This window comes from Caenorhabditis remanei, chromosome IV (genome assembly GCF_010183535.1).
Source record: "Caenorhabditis remanei strain PX506 chromosome IV, whole genome shotgun sequence".
NCBI classification, from domain to species: domain Eukaryota; kingdom Metazoa; phylum Nematoda; class Chromadorea; order Rhabditida; family Rhabditidae; genus Caenorhabditis; species Caenorhabditis remanei.
Window position 1 is genome coordinate 16,475,180 of NC_071331.1, and position 17,545 is coordinate 16,492,724.

The 17,545-nt window shown below is 35.3% G+C and overlaps 2 protein-coding genes across 2 annotated transcripts; both read right to left on the reverse strand.

Moving 5' to 3' along the window:
• Nucleotides 1–6,704: 6,704 nt before the first annotated feature.
• GCK72_014600 (uncharacterized protein) lies at nucleotides 6,705–8,122 on the reverse strand (the record flags this gene model as incomplete). The annotated part of the gene is made up of 7 exons (XM_003108097.2): nucleotides 6,705–6,749; nucleotides 6,822–6,913; nucleotides 6,969–7,142; nucleotides 7,260–7,342; nucleotides 7,399–7,493; nucleotides 7,729–7,849; nucleotides 7,902–8,122. The coding sequence occupies 7 exons, from the start codon at nucleotides 8,120–8,122 to the stop codon at nucleotides 6,705–6,707; spliced, it is 831 nt and encodes a 276-aa protein (XP_003108145.2).
• Nucleotides 8,123–12,086: 3,964 nt separating this feature from the next.
• On the reverse strand, nucleotides 12,087–14,587 carry GCK72_014601 (uncharacterized protein; the record flags this gene model as incomplete). The annotated part of the gene is made up of 6 exons (XM_003108178.2): nucleotides 12,087–12,276; nucleotides 12,387–12,575; nucleotides 12,623–12,720; nucleotides 12,767–12,905; nucleotides 12,954–13,147; nucleotides 14,357–14,587. The coding sequence occupies 6 exons, from the start codon at nucleotides 14,585–14,587 to the stop codon at nucleotides 12,087–12,089; spliced, it is 1,041 nt and encodes a 346-aa protein (XP_003108226.2).
• Nucleotides 14,588–17,545: the final 2,958 nt, after the last annotated feature.

Below are 17,545 nucleotides of genomic sequence, written 5' to 3' on the forward strand. Positions count from 1 at the left end.
AAATATGTTTCTGCTGCCCTCAATAACGCCTTCATTATTGATACTTACCGCCTCCATGGGAAAATGAGAGTCGATAAGACTTCCATGTTATATGGTGAATGAATGAATAGGAATGATGATGATGATATGTGTCAATACGGCATGTAACTGAAATCTAAAACAACGGAAGTTGTTGAAAAGAAGAAGGAAAAAGAAGAAGAAGAAGAGAATGGTAATATGATATTCACAGGAAGAGATGATCGGAAAAGGGTTTAGGACGACTTGGAGCAAAGGTTCCGAAGGAAATTGAAATTATGAAACAGAGAAAACGTTTTAGGTTACTGTAGGAGAAGAACCTTCTACAGGTAAAAAATTAGATAAATTCAAATTCTATCACTTTTTTTATAAAATACAAAATGAATAAAACTTTTGAATTTTCCCAACTATATTCAAAAACATTTAAACCCGGCCGGAATGTTGCTAAAGTTCCAGTTATATATGTGCTCAATTTGAACTTGAAAAATATTTCAATAAAGATTCCGAGTGCTAAAGACATTAGGTTTAAAGAAATAGCTGTGTTTTCTCAAAAATCTTTGACTTGAATGCAAACTTTTTGTTACAGAAATCTTTAAACTGTAAAAGTGTTGAATATAGCAGAGCGAAACAACTTTTACTTACTCTAATAGACAGAAAACTTCATATTGAATCAAAACTCGGTCTCTATGATTCTATAAAAATTCTCTGCATTTTTATTCTCAAAACTGTGTTTATTTTGAAGAAAATCATCAATAAAACAGAAAATCTATTCTTTTCCGAGTGTATAAATCAGTTTCCCATTGATAATTTCAGTGTTTTTTAATAAAAAATCTTGTTTACTTTCCCTATTGAATCGTAGTTTTTGTTCTTTTCCAGATTATGTACATCAAATTTGTAGTAAATTTATTGCTCGTTGAACCGTATTTCGCTATGAAGCATTCAATTCACCTGGAATTTTCAGTGGCAAATGGAATGGTTTGTTTCATCCTTTTATTGTTTTTTTTTAAACCAAACTGACGTTCTCGTAAATTCGATTAAAAATTTCCGAGATCATCTAATTTCAATTGTCTAGAGCAAAAAAGAGAAAAGCGAGGAAACTGAGAAGAGAAACTAATCGAATAAGATTTTTGACTCCTGTTTCTATGGAGAGAATTGGGAAAAGGATCTCGTAAAATGAGGCGTTTTATGGAAAGAAAAAAAGCTAGGAAATGAATCAATTGGTGTGAAAGCTAAAACGAGACGAGTCCTTCCACACATTTCTGTCTCCAATTTCATATTCTCACACTTTGCGGAGACCATTTTTTCGGCGGGTCCCCCTATCCTCTTTTTTGTGTTTCTCGCCTTCTCAACGCCTTCTTTTTTCTTCTTTTCATAATTCTTCAATTTGTTGGAGAATGGTCAATCCTTCACGGATGACGAAGATGTGAAAAAAGAAGACGTGTCCCTTTTTCTGAGCATGTGCCACATAAATTAGCACTCACATAGCTTCTACTTCGTCGTCTTCGTCTTCTTCTTCAGAGATATTTCTGAAGACGTTGAAGAAGAAGACGAATAGAAAATGTTGTCCGAGTGTGAATATGTGTTGGCAATTAGTCAACCATTCAATGTACTTCTTTTTGAAATGGAATGAGAGTTGGAAGGATGTTGTGGATTAGAACGAATGAAAAAGAAATAGAAGAAGATGATGCATTATCATTATTAGTCGTAGGATTTACGAGATTTCATGTGAGAGAAACGCAGAGTATTTATATATCAAAGTGGAAGAAGTTTATTCGGATTTCCGAGTAAAAATACTTATTTCAGTCAGTTCGGGAGAGCTCAAGATTACAAAAATAACTATTCATTCACTTAAATGGACCGACAGCCCTTCTTTCATATTTGACAGTGCATAATTATATTTCTAAAGTTTCAGAACTTTTCTGTCATAGTTGACAAAATGATTAAATTAAACTCGGTTGAGGTGAGTGTTAAATTCAAAAAATAGGTTTTTAAACTCAGGGTTTCGACTTGACCTCGAATTACATGTTCATTTTTAGATTTCAAATATCTAATCTATGATTAGTATTTATGAGAAGGGAGATGAAAATCCAGCAAAAACTTTTCGAGTTATGAAATACTAGCTTTTCATTCTAATAAACTCTGACCCGAAGTCTCCAGGTCAGCATGATAGTTGTCTATTTTAACGCTAATACTTTGATGTTTCTCGAAAAAATACCGAAATTCGATATAGATATCACTTCACCCACTATCGCGGCTGCACGACTTTGTAAGAATAGGGCTTTGACCCAGCTTTTGGTCAATTTGAAAGCTCCAAAAATATGAGTGCCCTGATTAAGTTCAAAAGATTGAACCCAATTCATAGGAAAACTAATTTGAGTTTCTACAGATTGAAAACCTTATAGATTTTATACTCAAACTTCATTAATCTACACATGTTTGGTTTGAAACTTGGCCAAATCAATAGGGTTGACTGGCACCAAAACTTCAGAGAAAGCAGGTGAAAAAAAACGGAAAAATTCAGAGTAAGTCGGCTATAAACAGGGTTCCTTTGGGAAGAAAAGGTATGTAAATATAGAGTCTGAGCAAAAGAAAAATGGGTTGGTAGGGGTGTGCTCATGGAGCTCGGCACGACGGGGACGGACGGCTCTCAGTTTTTCGTGAATTATGCACAGACTCTGTGTGTGCTTCTAAATGGGTACACAGTTGGGGGGTTTGGGAGCCGCCCCCGGGATGGAAGGGACGTTGATAATCGAAAGAGAAGTTGATGAAAAATCCAGAAGAATAAGAGAAAGAACACACGAAGACTCGTCGACTCAAGTGCCAATTTTTGAATGTCTCATGGGAGAAATGGGAGGCTCTTTCATCACTCCGACACAAAAAGATACCCTTTTTGATGGATGAAACTTTTTCGAGAAGAAAAAAGATAATAAAAAATAAAGACTCACCGACTCATTTCGACCGTTGATTGCCGATTTCCCATGCAAGGGATTCTGCGCTCCGATGGTGATACTAGGTATGCATTCGGCTGAAATATGGAATCTATGGAACAGGTGGGAGAGGTGGAGAATTAGAATAGAAATCAAGGGAAATTATAGGTTTGTTTTTGATTCATCTGAAAATAATAACATGAAAATTCAAGAGACAAAGTGAAAAAGTGAGAATCTTCTCGAAAATTTAAGATCCAAAAAGTCAATGAAATCTTTAATATTTGGTGGCGTTGGTTGTTTCATATACAAGTTTTTGTTTTAGTTTTCCGAACTTCACTGAGTTGAATTTTAAAAAGAAACGAAAATTCAGGTCGGAATCTTGGAATAAGTACGGTAGAGAACCAATATTTTCAACATCCTTCTTTTCATCAGTTAATGAATCAAAAAGTTCTAGCAGGTGAAATTTCAAAACAATGTTCTTTAGTGGGGCAGGTGAAAATCAACAAAAGAAATTTGAAAAAAAGCACGAATTCGAAATTCAGAAGGTTAGAGAGACGGTAAACCAAGAACTTCTTCCCAGATTGCTCACATCCGCAACTACTTTCAGAAAGAGAGAAAACGAATATAAAAAGAAAACATCAAGTGATAAGAACTGCGATCTCTATTTGTAATCGTCTCAAAGTCTAATCCTTCAGAATCTAAAATTCACAGCTCTCTCTTTCCTCCATTTCTTCTTTTTCCTATTTTTCCTCATTGGCTTCTTGCCCTTTTAGATTAACGATGTCTGATGTTGGTTTTTTGTTCAAAGTTTTTAGGATCAGTCCTAAACTTGGACATCTATCCAAAAAAACAGCAGAATAAACATGGAGAGGAAAACGCAACAAACAACAGTGGAAGCACCCAAATAAATATAGATGTATTGGTCGAATAAAAGGCATTCGGTAATCGGATCTCCCTCGGGGGTGCTTTCAGCCGCGAACTTCTAGATCACTTCCGCGGCAACGGAATAAAGAAAAAGAAGAGGAGGAGCGGTGAGAAAAGAGAAAAAAGAAGAAAAAGGGAAGAAGGAGTAGTAGAAGAAGAAGAAGAAGAAGCAACTCTATTGAATTGCGACGAAGACGGGCGGAGACTACGCGCACATAAATCTTTCTTGAGCAGCATGTGCTAAAATGTCGCGAGCCCATAAACACAGGAGATTGGAAATGAGCAGGAGGAGAAGGAAAAAAGATAGAGAAAACATGAAAGAGACAAGTTAGCACAGGAATCTATATTCATGATGAAGAAGAAGAAGAACACTTCTCTTTGTTGTCTCGTATTGACTCCAAAAAACAACTAAAGCTTTTTTGTTTTTGTTGTCGATCGAGGGCATGATAATGAGGAAAAAATGGAAAAAGATGGAGAATTGATTAGAGAGAAAAAGCACTCTCAATTTCCGGTGTTCTTTTCCGGAAATCGAGTTTTTCTATTGGCTGAGAACTTGCAGAATACTGACTTCGAGAAAGAAGAAAAGGGTCAACTCGAAAGAAATTCAGGGATCGAATTTCAGAATCATGACTTCCGAAAATGAAAGAGAGAATAGAAAAAAGGAAACGGCTAATACTAGTTTTATGAGATGGATATGAAGGAATAGAAGAGGAAGGATTACTGTAAGCACAAAGTTCGTATGGTAGTCTGCGGACTGATTCCAATGGAAAATATCATCAGGAGTAAAGAACCTTACATCAAATTTTTACTAGCAACCTTCGAATCCGATTGTCATAGAAAAGTGAATAACTGGAACCCTGAAGATGTGGCAGTTTTAATATTAAACTCAAGTAATGAAATTTCAATTTTTCAACTTTCGCATATCTCCAAAACGAAAGAAATTTTCCAAACCATTGTTTCGTGCTGAATATTCTCTGCACAAAGAAGTTGTAGTGTAGAAATTTTATTCGAAATGGCATTATGAATGAAATTATCCATGTGTACTTGCTTCAACGTTTTGCTTCCAATTCTCAGAAAATGTGGAATTTATAGCCCGAAATTATGAAAACTAACATCAAACTGTTCTGTTGAAAAAACTGTGTAAAATCATAGTGTATAGTTGAAAGAAATGAGACAGTTGTCCAAAACGATGTTATTTATTTATTTTTATTTTTCAAGAATAAGGGACTACTAAAAAAATTTAAAGTGTTAAGAAAACGATTCAAGTTCAAATCTTTAATAGTAAGTATTGGGAAAAATGATAAGAGGCAGATCCTACTTTTCAGAAATCAGTGCTTATTCTTCTACGTTTTTGACTTTCTGTCAACTTCTTTTTTGAAATGCAAAAAGAAAAAAAAAACTAAAAGAAGCGAAGAAATATGGGAAGAAAGTTGTTCAAAAAGGTAAGGAATGTTTGAAGTGAAGGTGTGTAGCGATGCGAAATGAAACTGGCACACAGAGCATTTGCCTCCACTTTCTTCGTCATGTAATGAGCAAAAGGGGGCTCACCTACCTTGAAGTAATTACCAGTGTGTCGAGGAGCACGACGTTCATTCAGAAAACGCATTTTGAATTCAGTTGCTTTCACTCCCTCTCTCTCTTGTTGCTCTTTTCTCTTTATTATGCACTCGAATCTGCAATTGTAAGTGTTGAACAAGAGGAATGAAAAGGTAGAGTAGTTTTGTGTGTGTGTGAACAATTTGAAGAATACAAAGATAAACTTTCACAGGAAAAATGAAAAAGTAGGAGGACCTTGTTGGGTTTGGAGGAGCTCCGGAAGACGGCCCATCGTGTAATTCAATCTAGACGACGTCGTGATGCTTCAATAGAGTCCACTTATGGGCGACGAAAGTTTGAAGAAAAGGAATCGTAAGGAGAAGAAAAATGGAGAGAAAATACTGAGGAATGCGTTATCTCGATGCTCGTGAACGTAGTTTTCGAGACGAAGAACGAGTTTTTTTGACGGCTCGAGAAGAGGAAATTCTATTTGTTGTTCAGATGAGAATCTACAAGAGATGTAAATAAATCGAGGATAAGTGGAGAGTGTAAATTACGTGTGCTAGTTTCAGAGCTGACTAGTAGAATAGCTGTGAGGAAGTATATTGAGACAATAAGGAGCTATAGTTTTTCTAAACTTATCACTTTATAAACTTGAGAAGGAGTTTTTATACGGAAACAAATCGGATCTCAAGCAGTTACAAAATTTTGCTCAAAAATATTGTTTCCCTGTTTCTGAAAAAAAAATTGGATCTCCACACGACCTTCATTAAAAGTTCGGAAAAACTAATCCAAACTGATGCGAGTTAAAAAAAAGAATCACGGAAGCATTGAATCTATATTCCAACCTCGACATCCTCGAGAAGAAGTCAGTTGAAAGAAGAAGAAGAAGGAGACAATTGAATAGAAGATACTGCGAACACTTGTGTCGCAATTAGAGAGTTATCGGCTCATTGAATAAACCAGATTCAATTGGTTCATTAAATGACATTTTATGGAATTGACAGGCGGCGCAAATTCGAAAATTCACATTTTCGTTGAGATGACTGTAGCTGTTGCAAGTTTGCTTCCTTTGATGTCCTTTCCTTTTAAAAACAAAAAAATAAGCAATCATAAAGTTTATTAAAATGGAATCAAACCAACAACACCGGGAGGAATCATGAATTTTATGCACTCTCAAAAGAAAATAAGTTATCCGTTTTTGCCTATTTCGTAGTATTTGCACTGGGTAAATGTTGAGATCATCTGATATTTCTTCTGCTCATTCTGTACACTTCATACACTTCGAATATTGAAATTTAGTTACTTCTCGAGCAGTTTTGAATCTGATGTTCCGTTGAGACGAGCCTGAAAAAAAGACGGATTCATATTTACTTCCCTCAAAAGTTATGAATATAGAAATAGAAGAAAAGAACTGACTCGATTCAATGCTAATCTCATTTTCCTGATACTATTCCTGGCAAATGACGTATTTCCTCCCTCATTTGATTCATCTGAAGTAGTTGTTGTCTCTGTAAAATACGTCATTAATTACTCGTCAATCAATCATTTTTCGTCTCTTCTCACCTTTGTAAATCGCATTTTCCATCTCGCATTCCTCTGTTACTTTCCCGAATTCTCTTCTCAATCTTTTCACTGTTTTCCGTTCTTTGAAGAATAGAAGAGCGAAAAGAATAGCGAGAAGAATGCAGATAATGTTGAGTGATGTAGTTGTTCCACCAACGACTTTCAGTAGTTTAACTGAAATATCTCAAATTTAATGATAAATGGAATTGTCCTTTTTTCATTTAAAAAAGTGAGTTAGTAGACTAGTTTGGAAGAGTTAGAAAAAAGAAAGAAGAGGTTCGAAACGCTCACTATTAAACTCTCTTAACCGCATACCATCATAGGCGGCCATTAGAACTTTGTCACACGTTTCTCCCATATATCCATCGTCACAACTGAAAAGAAAATTGATGAAGTTGTGTGTTCAGAAAACTGGATAAACGAAACTTACTGGCAAATTTTTCTGGATCCATCCATGAGACATATTCCATGCATTCCACAGTAGCCCTCATCTTCAGCACCGCATGGCGGAAGATTTGAGTTGTTCTGAAATATTGGAGAATGGGAATAATTAAAGTTATGTTTATGACAAAGCAGATTTTTATAGAAATCATGTTATCAGAATCACAGAACTCTGAGATAATGCATACTCCAGAATCAATACATTTGAAGAGTTTTGAGATAATAATTTGTGTTGATTCCACAGAAATTCCCATAGAAGGGAGATTTTTCAGATCCATTTGAATAAATTCAAAACTTCAAAAACCCTTCTTGCACTTACATCTCTTTTCTGTTTAACTCTCATCTGTCTTGAATGATATTTTCCATCAGTTTTCCTCGTTGCTCCACATTCGTACATTCCAATGTGTGTGCGGGAAAATGAATCAATTGTCAAAGTTTTGCTGCAAAAATCAAAGTTTTGATACTGATAAGAAAGTGCATTTGTTCAATTACCTCAGTCCATTTCCTTGCCCAACTTCAATATTATTTGCTCTGAAGACGAGATTCTCGAAATGTTCCTGAGCCATTGTGCATTTGAGCATCAATTGAGAACCTTTTTCAATGTTTTCCAAAGTTTTCGTCATTGCTCTCGTTTCTTCTTTTGAGTCAAGAACAAGTTCATAAGTTGGAAGCATTGATTCTTCAATTGCACGACGGAGACGCTTTGCTCTCATTTTGAATTACGAATTGAGACTGAAAAGAAGGATTCAAGAAAAAGTAATTGTTCCAAGACCAAAACGGAAAGAAATAAGAAAAAAACAATTAAGAAGCGGGAAGAAAAAGGAAATTAAATGAAATATTGTTAAGAAATGAAAAAAGATGAAAGCTAGAAAAACCAAAAAATAGAATGAAGAGAAGATGTTAGAGAGTTGAATGACGTCCACTGAACCCATGAATATTCATAGAAAAGAAATTTAAACTGTTGAATAAAACGGAGGAGTACGTGCTTATTTTCAGCCGGAAATAGGATTTAGGAACACTTTGATAACGTCAAAAAGGGTCAGAGAATAATCGGAAGAGGTGCTGGAATAAAACTAGTGTGGAGTTGAAAGGATCGAATGAATTCTAGACTATCAACTACTAGAATTTTTATTTATAACTGGGAATATTCGAAAAATGTTTATAGGAAGTAGGATAAGAACTCTACTAAAAATAACTGGAATCTAAAAGAAGTTGGAATAACCCTCAGACAATTTACCTTTTGTTCTGATTAGCTTTTCTCAAGAAAAGATTAAGAAAATCTGGCCGAGACACAGCTTTTTTCAGTACGTTCATGTTAACTTAGAGAGGAAAAGAAATATACGATTTCCAATTTTGACAGGTTTGACAGTGATGATAAACAAAAAAAGATGAGAATGGCTCTGTCTTGAGTTCAACTGGGAATTCAGGAACTGGGTTTTCATATTTCGAGTTTTTTGGAGTCTTCAGCCTCATTCAAAATGAATAAGTTCTGAGAAGATATCAATAAATGACGAATGAAGAATCAAGAGAAGAGGAAAACAAGTTATTGGGAGAGAGAAAGACGTTCAAATTTTAATAATCCGAGCGACGTCTATAGCTTTCGGAACACTTTTGGATTACTTTGAGAATATTTACTTTCTGAAGAAATGAGACGGATTTAATGAAACCCTTCAGAAGAGAAAAGGATTAAAATGGGAATGATGGAATAGGAGGATATTGAACTTTTTGGGAATGAAAAGAAATGATTAATTAGTGTGAAACGAAACGAGTTATGGGGTGTGGTTGAAGACATCACTTACTGATCGAATGCGTCATTCTTTTTTCTAACACATGCTTATCAGTAAATCAGCGAAAAAATGGTAAATGGGTCGGAAAGATTGTGGATCATACGAGTAAAGAGCACTGCCAAATATAACAGTGCGGAGGTGGCGCGAGCATGGAAAATCTCAAGTGGAGATCATGTGAAGGTGACACGTCACCTCCTTCAATCAGTGATATGATCCACGAGCACACATCAGAAATCGATGAAAATAGTGACAGGAGAAAAAGCATCGAATGGGTTTGGTGGGTGTGCTCAAATATTTGACAATCGACGCGAAAAGAAAACTGTTTTCTGCACTTATTTTCCGATTTTTGTATGTGTGGTGAGAGAGAAACCGAGATAAGAAACTTCGATTAGTTTTAGAGATAAAAAAGACCTAAGATGGGGGTAAATCATGCGGAAAAATAACTGAAAGGACAATACATTCTTGACATTTTGAACATTACCTATAAACAATTGAAGAAACTAGAAAACGGGGGATGTATGCATAGTGATTCCGAAATTTCATATATGGAAATCGGTGATGACTAAGTGAGTGGAGGAATGAAAAGGAGCTCCGTCAGAGGGAACAATTATGGTCAATAAATGGAACAAGAAGTGGGTCAGGGAGCAATGTGTCAAACATCGGAATTTATGCAGGAAGGGGAGAAAAATACCGGTTTGACGATGTGGAGAATACTTAAGATCCATTAGAAGTGGGAGGAGAAAATAATGGAAAACATTCTGATGAGTTGTTGGGCAAAGAATAAAAGAAGAGATAAAAAAAGAATTAGAGTTCAAGAATAGTGTTGACTAGAAATGGAGAGACTATTTGAAGTGAATGGAAGAATGGGTTTTATAGGAAGTGGCTGAAACTTCAATATGTCAAAATGATGAATAGAGGAACGGGAAGAATGAGAAACGGAAGATTGTCTGCAGGAGCACATTTTGGGAAGGAAAAAATAAACAGTTTAGTAATAATTATCAAGTGAATAAGTCAAGTTTTTCAAAAGAGTCGTAAACAAAATGTTTTTCTGATTTGTCAGCTCACAAGTGTTTATGGATAAGGATACGTCTATCTGATATCAGTAACTATTCAAAATTAACAGATCTGCTTCAAGTTTCTAACTCAAGTCTAAAAAAATGTACCTCGACGAGGAAGGAATCCTTACCTGCTTCATAAAACTTATCTTTTTGGAGTCTAGCTCGAATCAAGTAGTAGAAACATTTACATAGTGACTTTCAAAAGTTAAAAAGAGCAGGCGGAACCAGAATATCGGGAATCAAATCTTATGAATCACGACTCTTTCTGCAAACTCATTTTTTTTTATTCGAAATTGTTCGGTCATGAATTGATCACAAAAACGACTTGAGCAGCATCATGTTGTAAGAACAAAAAGAAAAAAAGTCATAGAAAAATCAAGTTGTAAAACAAATCGGAGCTCCATATAAACTTAAGAGCAAACAGAAGTTTTTCTCTCGAAGAGCAACACTTTTCTTCCGAAAGTTACACTCAACCAACTGGCGATCCTATTACAAAAAGAAAATGTGTTCGCAGTTTTCGGATCTCTTTTCGAAATAATACGAAATGACCTGACCATATCTGTCACTATTTGAATGACTTCTTTTGTACATGAATGAGAATGGAATGCGTGCGGAAATCATGATCTTTTAGGTGTCATTTTTCAAACAATGGGCAATGAAGATCTCGAACGAGAGAACGTCCATTAAGGGGAGGGAATTCGGGTGTGAGATGACGTAATCTAATAAATTCAGCTTCTTCTACTTATTCTGATTCGTTTTTTTCTTCTTCTCTTCGACGAAGAATCTAGTTTTCAAAGAAGAAGAAGATGACGCAGCACTGCTGCAAACAATCAGACGGAGGTCGTTTGTGGGTCGATTTATTTGACTTTCGATTCGGTTTTTCTCCTCAACTCAAGTGTGAGAAACTAAGAAAGAAAGGATTAAGAATTGAACGATTTGATTTATGAGAGCATATCAAAAAAACGTCATTTTCAAAAGTGAATCTAGAAGTTTCGTATTGTAAGAAGTGTCATTGTTTGGATGACCTTTGAAGTACGAACTGTATCGAGGATCCAGTTCGATTCGATTGTGCAATAGTTGCGAAATCGAGAAGTGGATCAAAAATAGAATGAAAAAAAACGAAGAATGACGCAAAAACTGAATGAGGTTAAAGGGTTCCAAGAGACATGTAATGTGAGATCTATGAGATTTGAACTTCAAAATTTCAAGCGTGGGAGGAATCAAATAGCCTGATGTGTTCGTCATTTTCCTTCGTATGCTCACGAATTTGGCTTCAGAATACTGCATGTCGAAGAGAACCTTCTGGTACATCTGGTAATATTCACAGGGAATACATCGGTACGTGTGAAGTCAATGAATTGTTACGTTATCTTCACCTGGACTTTTCGTATTCAACGTGTTCGTGTGATCAGTCTGAAAACTTTAATGCTTCAGACACATTTCAGCTGTCGGTTACAACAGCATCATTGATTGATATTTAGTTTTTATAGACGAGGCTTCGAAGACTTCTACTGGAGAGAAGTAACACATTCTTCCATCATTGGTTTCCCATTCGATTTGTTTCCATTCATATTGACATGTATGAAAAAAGTTCTAAATAAAAATGAATACTATTTTTCAGCAATTCAGACAACAAGAAACGATTTACAGATAATTATATATACTTTGCAAGAAGTCATCGAGTAAGAAGAAAAAAGGATATCGTGACACTTATAAGCGAGAAGTAGCGAATAAAACAGAAATGTTAGAAGATGTAATTAATATTTTGCGACCCGTGTTGAGAAAGTTTCTATGTTGGAAAATGTAGAAAGGCAATGGAAAAATATCACAATTTATTCTGGAGTTGTTGTTCTCTGACGCTTTTTCGTTGCTCCCAACCCCAACTCGGACGGAATTTTGTATGTCGTTTTACGTTTTCCAGAGACCGGAGTGACCATATCGTTCGTGAGGGATGAGATCAGTCGTTTTTCTTCTGCGGACATCTTTTGCCCGTCTGGTTTCACACTTTTCGAGTACACGCTGCTGCAAAATGGGCTAACAAAAATTGGACTGCTTTTAAAAATATGGCATTTTTTTTAAATCAATTGATAATCAATTGACCAACGGACAATGGTTTAGAACATTGAACTTACTTCAAATCATCGTGTTTCGCTCTCATTTCGGTAATTTTGTTCACAATCTCTTCATAACTGCATGTCTCTGGCAGTTGCAGTGCTTGCGCCAAAGCTTTATGTTCCTCGGCAGTTCTCGATTTTTTGAAGATGACATCTTCGTCTAAAATGCTGACTCGAGCACAATGATCCTCGAGTACTTTTAGTCTTCTGAAAATTTCGAGTTCAGCATAAAAGTTTTTTTGGTTTACACTTACTTTTCAAATGACTTTTTCACAAGTGAACGCTTGATTCTACGACGAACTTTATCAACTTTATGGAAGGAGAAGATCACAGGATAGCTCTTTTCATCAACCTAAAAACTCAAAGCTTTCCGATATCCAATATTTATCAGGTGTTACCACTATGTTCAGAGCGATTCCGTCTGTAGCAGGTGCAGCCAACTCTTCGAAATACACTTCAAGATGTTTTATCATTAAAAACGGAGCCAACTTTGAATCAGCGGGACAAATGAGCATGTTGTTCGAATTATTGAATTTCCTGAAAATTCATTTATATTGTTTAATACAATTAAAAAGTAAACGTTACTTTTTCACGAGACTGGATTCAGCTTGTCTTTTGACTGCCTTGTCGAACCATCTTTTGACGTCTGATCCGATCGTTTTGAATTCACTGTACCAGAGTTTGTCTTGTGATTTTCCATGGAATTCTACGAGGTGATCGGTCAATTTACGTGTATCTTCGACCCTTCGGTGACATTTCGGGCACTCGAGAGCTTTCCACTGAAAAATAAACTTGATTAACACATGTAACACAATATCTTCGAAGAAACTATAAGAAAACTAAGCTACATGCTCTACACAGTCCTTCAAAGTGATAATCCGCGGCGGAGCGCGATTGCGCCGATCGTTGGCGCGATTCTCGTTTTTAAGCTTAAAACCCAATTATTCACCGATTTCTCGAAATTTCAGCGTTTTCGCTGGTTCAAAAGTAGTAACAAATGTTCAGCGGGCAAAAATACATCGTTTGAGTGTAATCTTCTCTCATATTGTCAAAAAATAAAAAAGTTGAAAGACTTTAAAGAAAATCAACTGAAAAAACCATGTTTTGCCACTTTCAGAAGAAATACGAAAAATTGGAGCGATTTCATTTCTTCTCGTCTAGTAACATTTATGAAGATGACTGTTGCGAACATTTTAAGCGTAAATACGTGTTATAATATCCAGAACTGGAATTATTGAATCAATTTTTAAATTCAACTTTTTTCCAAAAATTTTGTTTTTTGTTAATTTTTTGGTCTAGAAGTACTTGAAAGGCTTCAAAATAGCATAACAGCAACTGGAAAGACTTAATTAGCAGGAGAAATGCACTTTTTATTGAAAATTTGAAAGTTTTTTGTTTCTTCAAAAAAAAATTAAACAGACTTTTTGGCGTTGAAAAGCTGCATATCGAGGTTTGATGGGCACATATTCACTTCTAGACCTTTCTTTTCGACGAATTCACTCGTTTTATCATAGAACTCGGTAATTTTGCTCGCAAGCTCAATTAATTGAATTTCGGGTTACGGTAGAATTTAAAGGGAGGCGACGCAAAACTTTAAAAAACGGGAAGCGCGCCAGCTATGTCTGTTGTGCGCATTATCACTTTGAAGGACTGTGCGCTCTATTCTATTTCCAAAACGACCTTTTGGAAGTGCTCAATTTTTTCAAATTAGATTTCACAATGCTATTGATAAATTTTGAAAAATATGTGAAATCTTAACAGTTTTGAACAAACTATTCTAAAAAAAATTACGGGAAAATCCGTATTTTCGGTATTATTTTAATGGAAATCTTTTCACTGAAATGTTTTAATGGAATCTTTCGACTGAAATTGTTCAATTGTTTTATTTATAAGTTTAATTGACAGTACACTACCGTGAAGCGTTGTTTAAAGGCGCACAAAGTTTTTTTGACAATGGTCTCGGTAACAATATGAAATTATAAATTCACCTCAATTTTAGTGTCAAACTCTTCAATTTCTTCTACGGCTTCGTTAGGGACCGTTTCTAGTGATTCCTCATGCCATTCAATTCCTAATTTTTGATGACAGTCTGCCAGAGTGAAAACAAAGTCTTTGCGGCTGTAGCTATGGTGGTCTGCAAGTGATGCGCCAAATCGTTTCAGATGCGAAGCGTATCCGATTGGACGATCTGTGTCATCTGTCTTCGATGTAGTCTCCATTCCTGAAAATAAAAAAATTTAAACAGTTTTTTTCTAATCTCCAGTAATGTCGGGCTTTCGAAGTTAAACTTGAAAATATAAAACTGAAAACTTGTTAAAATTGATATTATTTGAAAAATAGCGACATATTTTATCGTAATAATTTTCAGAGCTAAATTTTCAAGAACTATAAACAGTTTCAACAAATGAGAAATGTTCGACATAGTATTGCGTTGGAAAAGGAGAAAAGAGTGGGGAAAATAGCGGTGCTGTTTCGATGGAAAAGAGACGCAGGCAAGTGAATAAGAGGCGCTGACTTGGATACATCGCATGTAAGCCAGTGTCTCGTCAGAAAACTAAAAACTTTTTATTTATTTCAAATCAGCAGTTTCCTCAGAACTGATAGAAGAGATTTTATAGAGAAAATCGTCTACTAATAATAACGGCAAGTATACCTATTCCTAGAGGAAAAAGCTATCATATCTTGAGAATCTAAAATTTTAGGAAACTGATATACTTCCTAACGAACACACGATATTTCGTAGGCTTGGATCTATTGTAACGATTACCAACAGAGCACACTTGCACTCTGACCTAAGGAGTACGGTACACTAGGGGTCACCTAGATACAGTGCAAGCAGTTTTTGAGGACATTCAGAAAAAACCACACGAGAAAGTAATATAAATGACTTTGAAGATTGTTTGGACGAGATATAAAATATAATCTCAAGTTACCACAAATTTGAGGATGAACTTCAATAAATGACCTGGAAAAGATCCTGAATGAAACTAGAAACGAGAGTGTTTTCTTCGAAAAACAAAGAGAATACTGTTCTGAACTACTTCGAGGTAACTATAGTTTTCAAAAGACGCTAAAATTTGAGTTACATCATGTGTAAGTTGAAATGGGAATCAATCTAGCCAACGAAATCCTAAAATGATTCAACATGTGACCTAGATCATACAGAACCATCACTGTCCGTATAAGATTCAATCCATTTCAGATAAGTAGTGCGTTTGGAAAGACACGTGAAAGTTAGCGATCATATAACTCTCAACAAAAATTTTGAAGACAGAAAACTGCAAATCATTGAAAAACTTTCAGAATTTATTGGAATAAAAATCTCATTTAAAAAGGATTACTTTCTTATAATAGAATTATCTTCTCTGAGTGACCCGGTATCTACATGCCATCCACTTTGGTTCATTATGACGTGGCACAAGTCATAGACAGGCAACACAATATAAGTCTCTCAAAAACAGGGCTGATAAGGAAACATCTCAGTCAACATACTCCGTCCAGCTATTATTTTTTCTAAGTATCACTATATTTCATTAAAATGAAAGATTCTGAAACTCTTCCACTAATAACTCGAAAGGCTCCAATCAAGTATTATCATAATCAAAATGTTTCAAGATTCGAGAGAAGACGAAGAGAGAAAAATAAGAAACAGGTGAGTCCAATTTACACTTTAGTTGTGAACTGACATCTTGGTAAATCACTGTTCAAATATGATCTAGATTTGATTGTTTGAAACGAAATCATCTGATTCCGAAAAAAGAATCAGACTACCCAGAGCAGGGTTCGAAAAAGTTTAAGGTTCAAAAAATTTAGCTGGAAACGTATCTAGTTGTGAAAAATCGATTGATTTTTTGGAAGATCACTTAAAGTTATAATTTTTAGATCACTATAATTACGCTAGCTTTAGGTTATTTTAAATGTATCTTGACTAATTCTTATCAAATTCGAAGTAGAAAAAGTTAATTACGTTCGCGTATAAAGCTATTGAAATGAATTAAAATGATTAATTCACACTAATAAGCTAGTTTTTACTTGAAATCATAGCTATGATAGAAAAAAAATAATTTTAAGTTATTGCGAAATACTTTAATCACTGTAAAAATCTGAAAATCAACAATAACTCGGAAGCACTTTTTAGAAAAAAAGAAGCGAAGAGACGGCGCGAGAAATGAAATCGGTGCGAGACCGAATGGGCAAATATCCATTTTTCAACGATAAATTTGGAGCCAGAAACCCAGAAAACCAGAAATTAGTTCGAAAGAAACTTTTAAGTTTTAAAATAACCAGTATGCAATTTCGCGAAAGAAATTTAATTGAATTCGTAATTTTTTGTGATTTTGTTGACTCAATACTGCGATGGAAAAAACAGAAGAAAACACGAATTTAAAACGAAAAAGATGCAAAGTGAACGAGAGAAAACCGAAGAGAAAACATACATTTCTATATCGATTGATAATTTAACTGAAATCAATTTTAAAAAGAACAGAAAAAGAAAAGAAAACGGGAGCGTGTGGGGGAAAGGGACGAATGCGGCATATGAGACGGACGGAGCGCATATATTGAGAGAAATACCGCCCGTTTTCCCTCCCAAACCAAAGATTTTGTTTCTATGAGGAGGAGGAGGTCCAATGTTGAGAAGGCTGGAAGAGAAGACTGAAAAGATGGAATGGAAGGAGAATACATGAAGAAATTATCCACATCTCAGATATCAGTGACAGTTTTGTAAACTTTTGATCATTTTATTATCAGTAAAACGTAATGAATTCGATATTTGGAGTATGTGGTGTTCTTGCTTTGGTTTGCTATCATTTCCACTTCGCAGTTAGTTTTCGAAGACAAAATTAACTTTCAGTCGTTTCTTGAATCCACGAATCAATTTTCATGACTGAATTCCAATTCGCTCTCAATCTGAAATTGTACTTGGAAGAACCTTCCATTAACCTTCTTACATGTATGTTGTGGGTAAACTTGCTGACAATTATAGGCATGCACGTAGCGCCAGATTCAGAAAACACGTAGTGGGGTGTCTGTTATCAGTTTACTGTTATCTACTCGTCTATTTCAGTATTACTCTCGACTCGAAGAGCTGAACAAATTGTACGAGGAAGATGAAAAACTTATGGAGGGGATTACAAAACCTGAAGAGGTTCGTAACAAAAACAAAAACAAGGATTGAT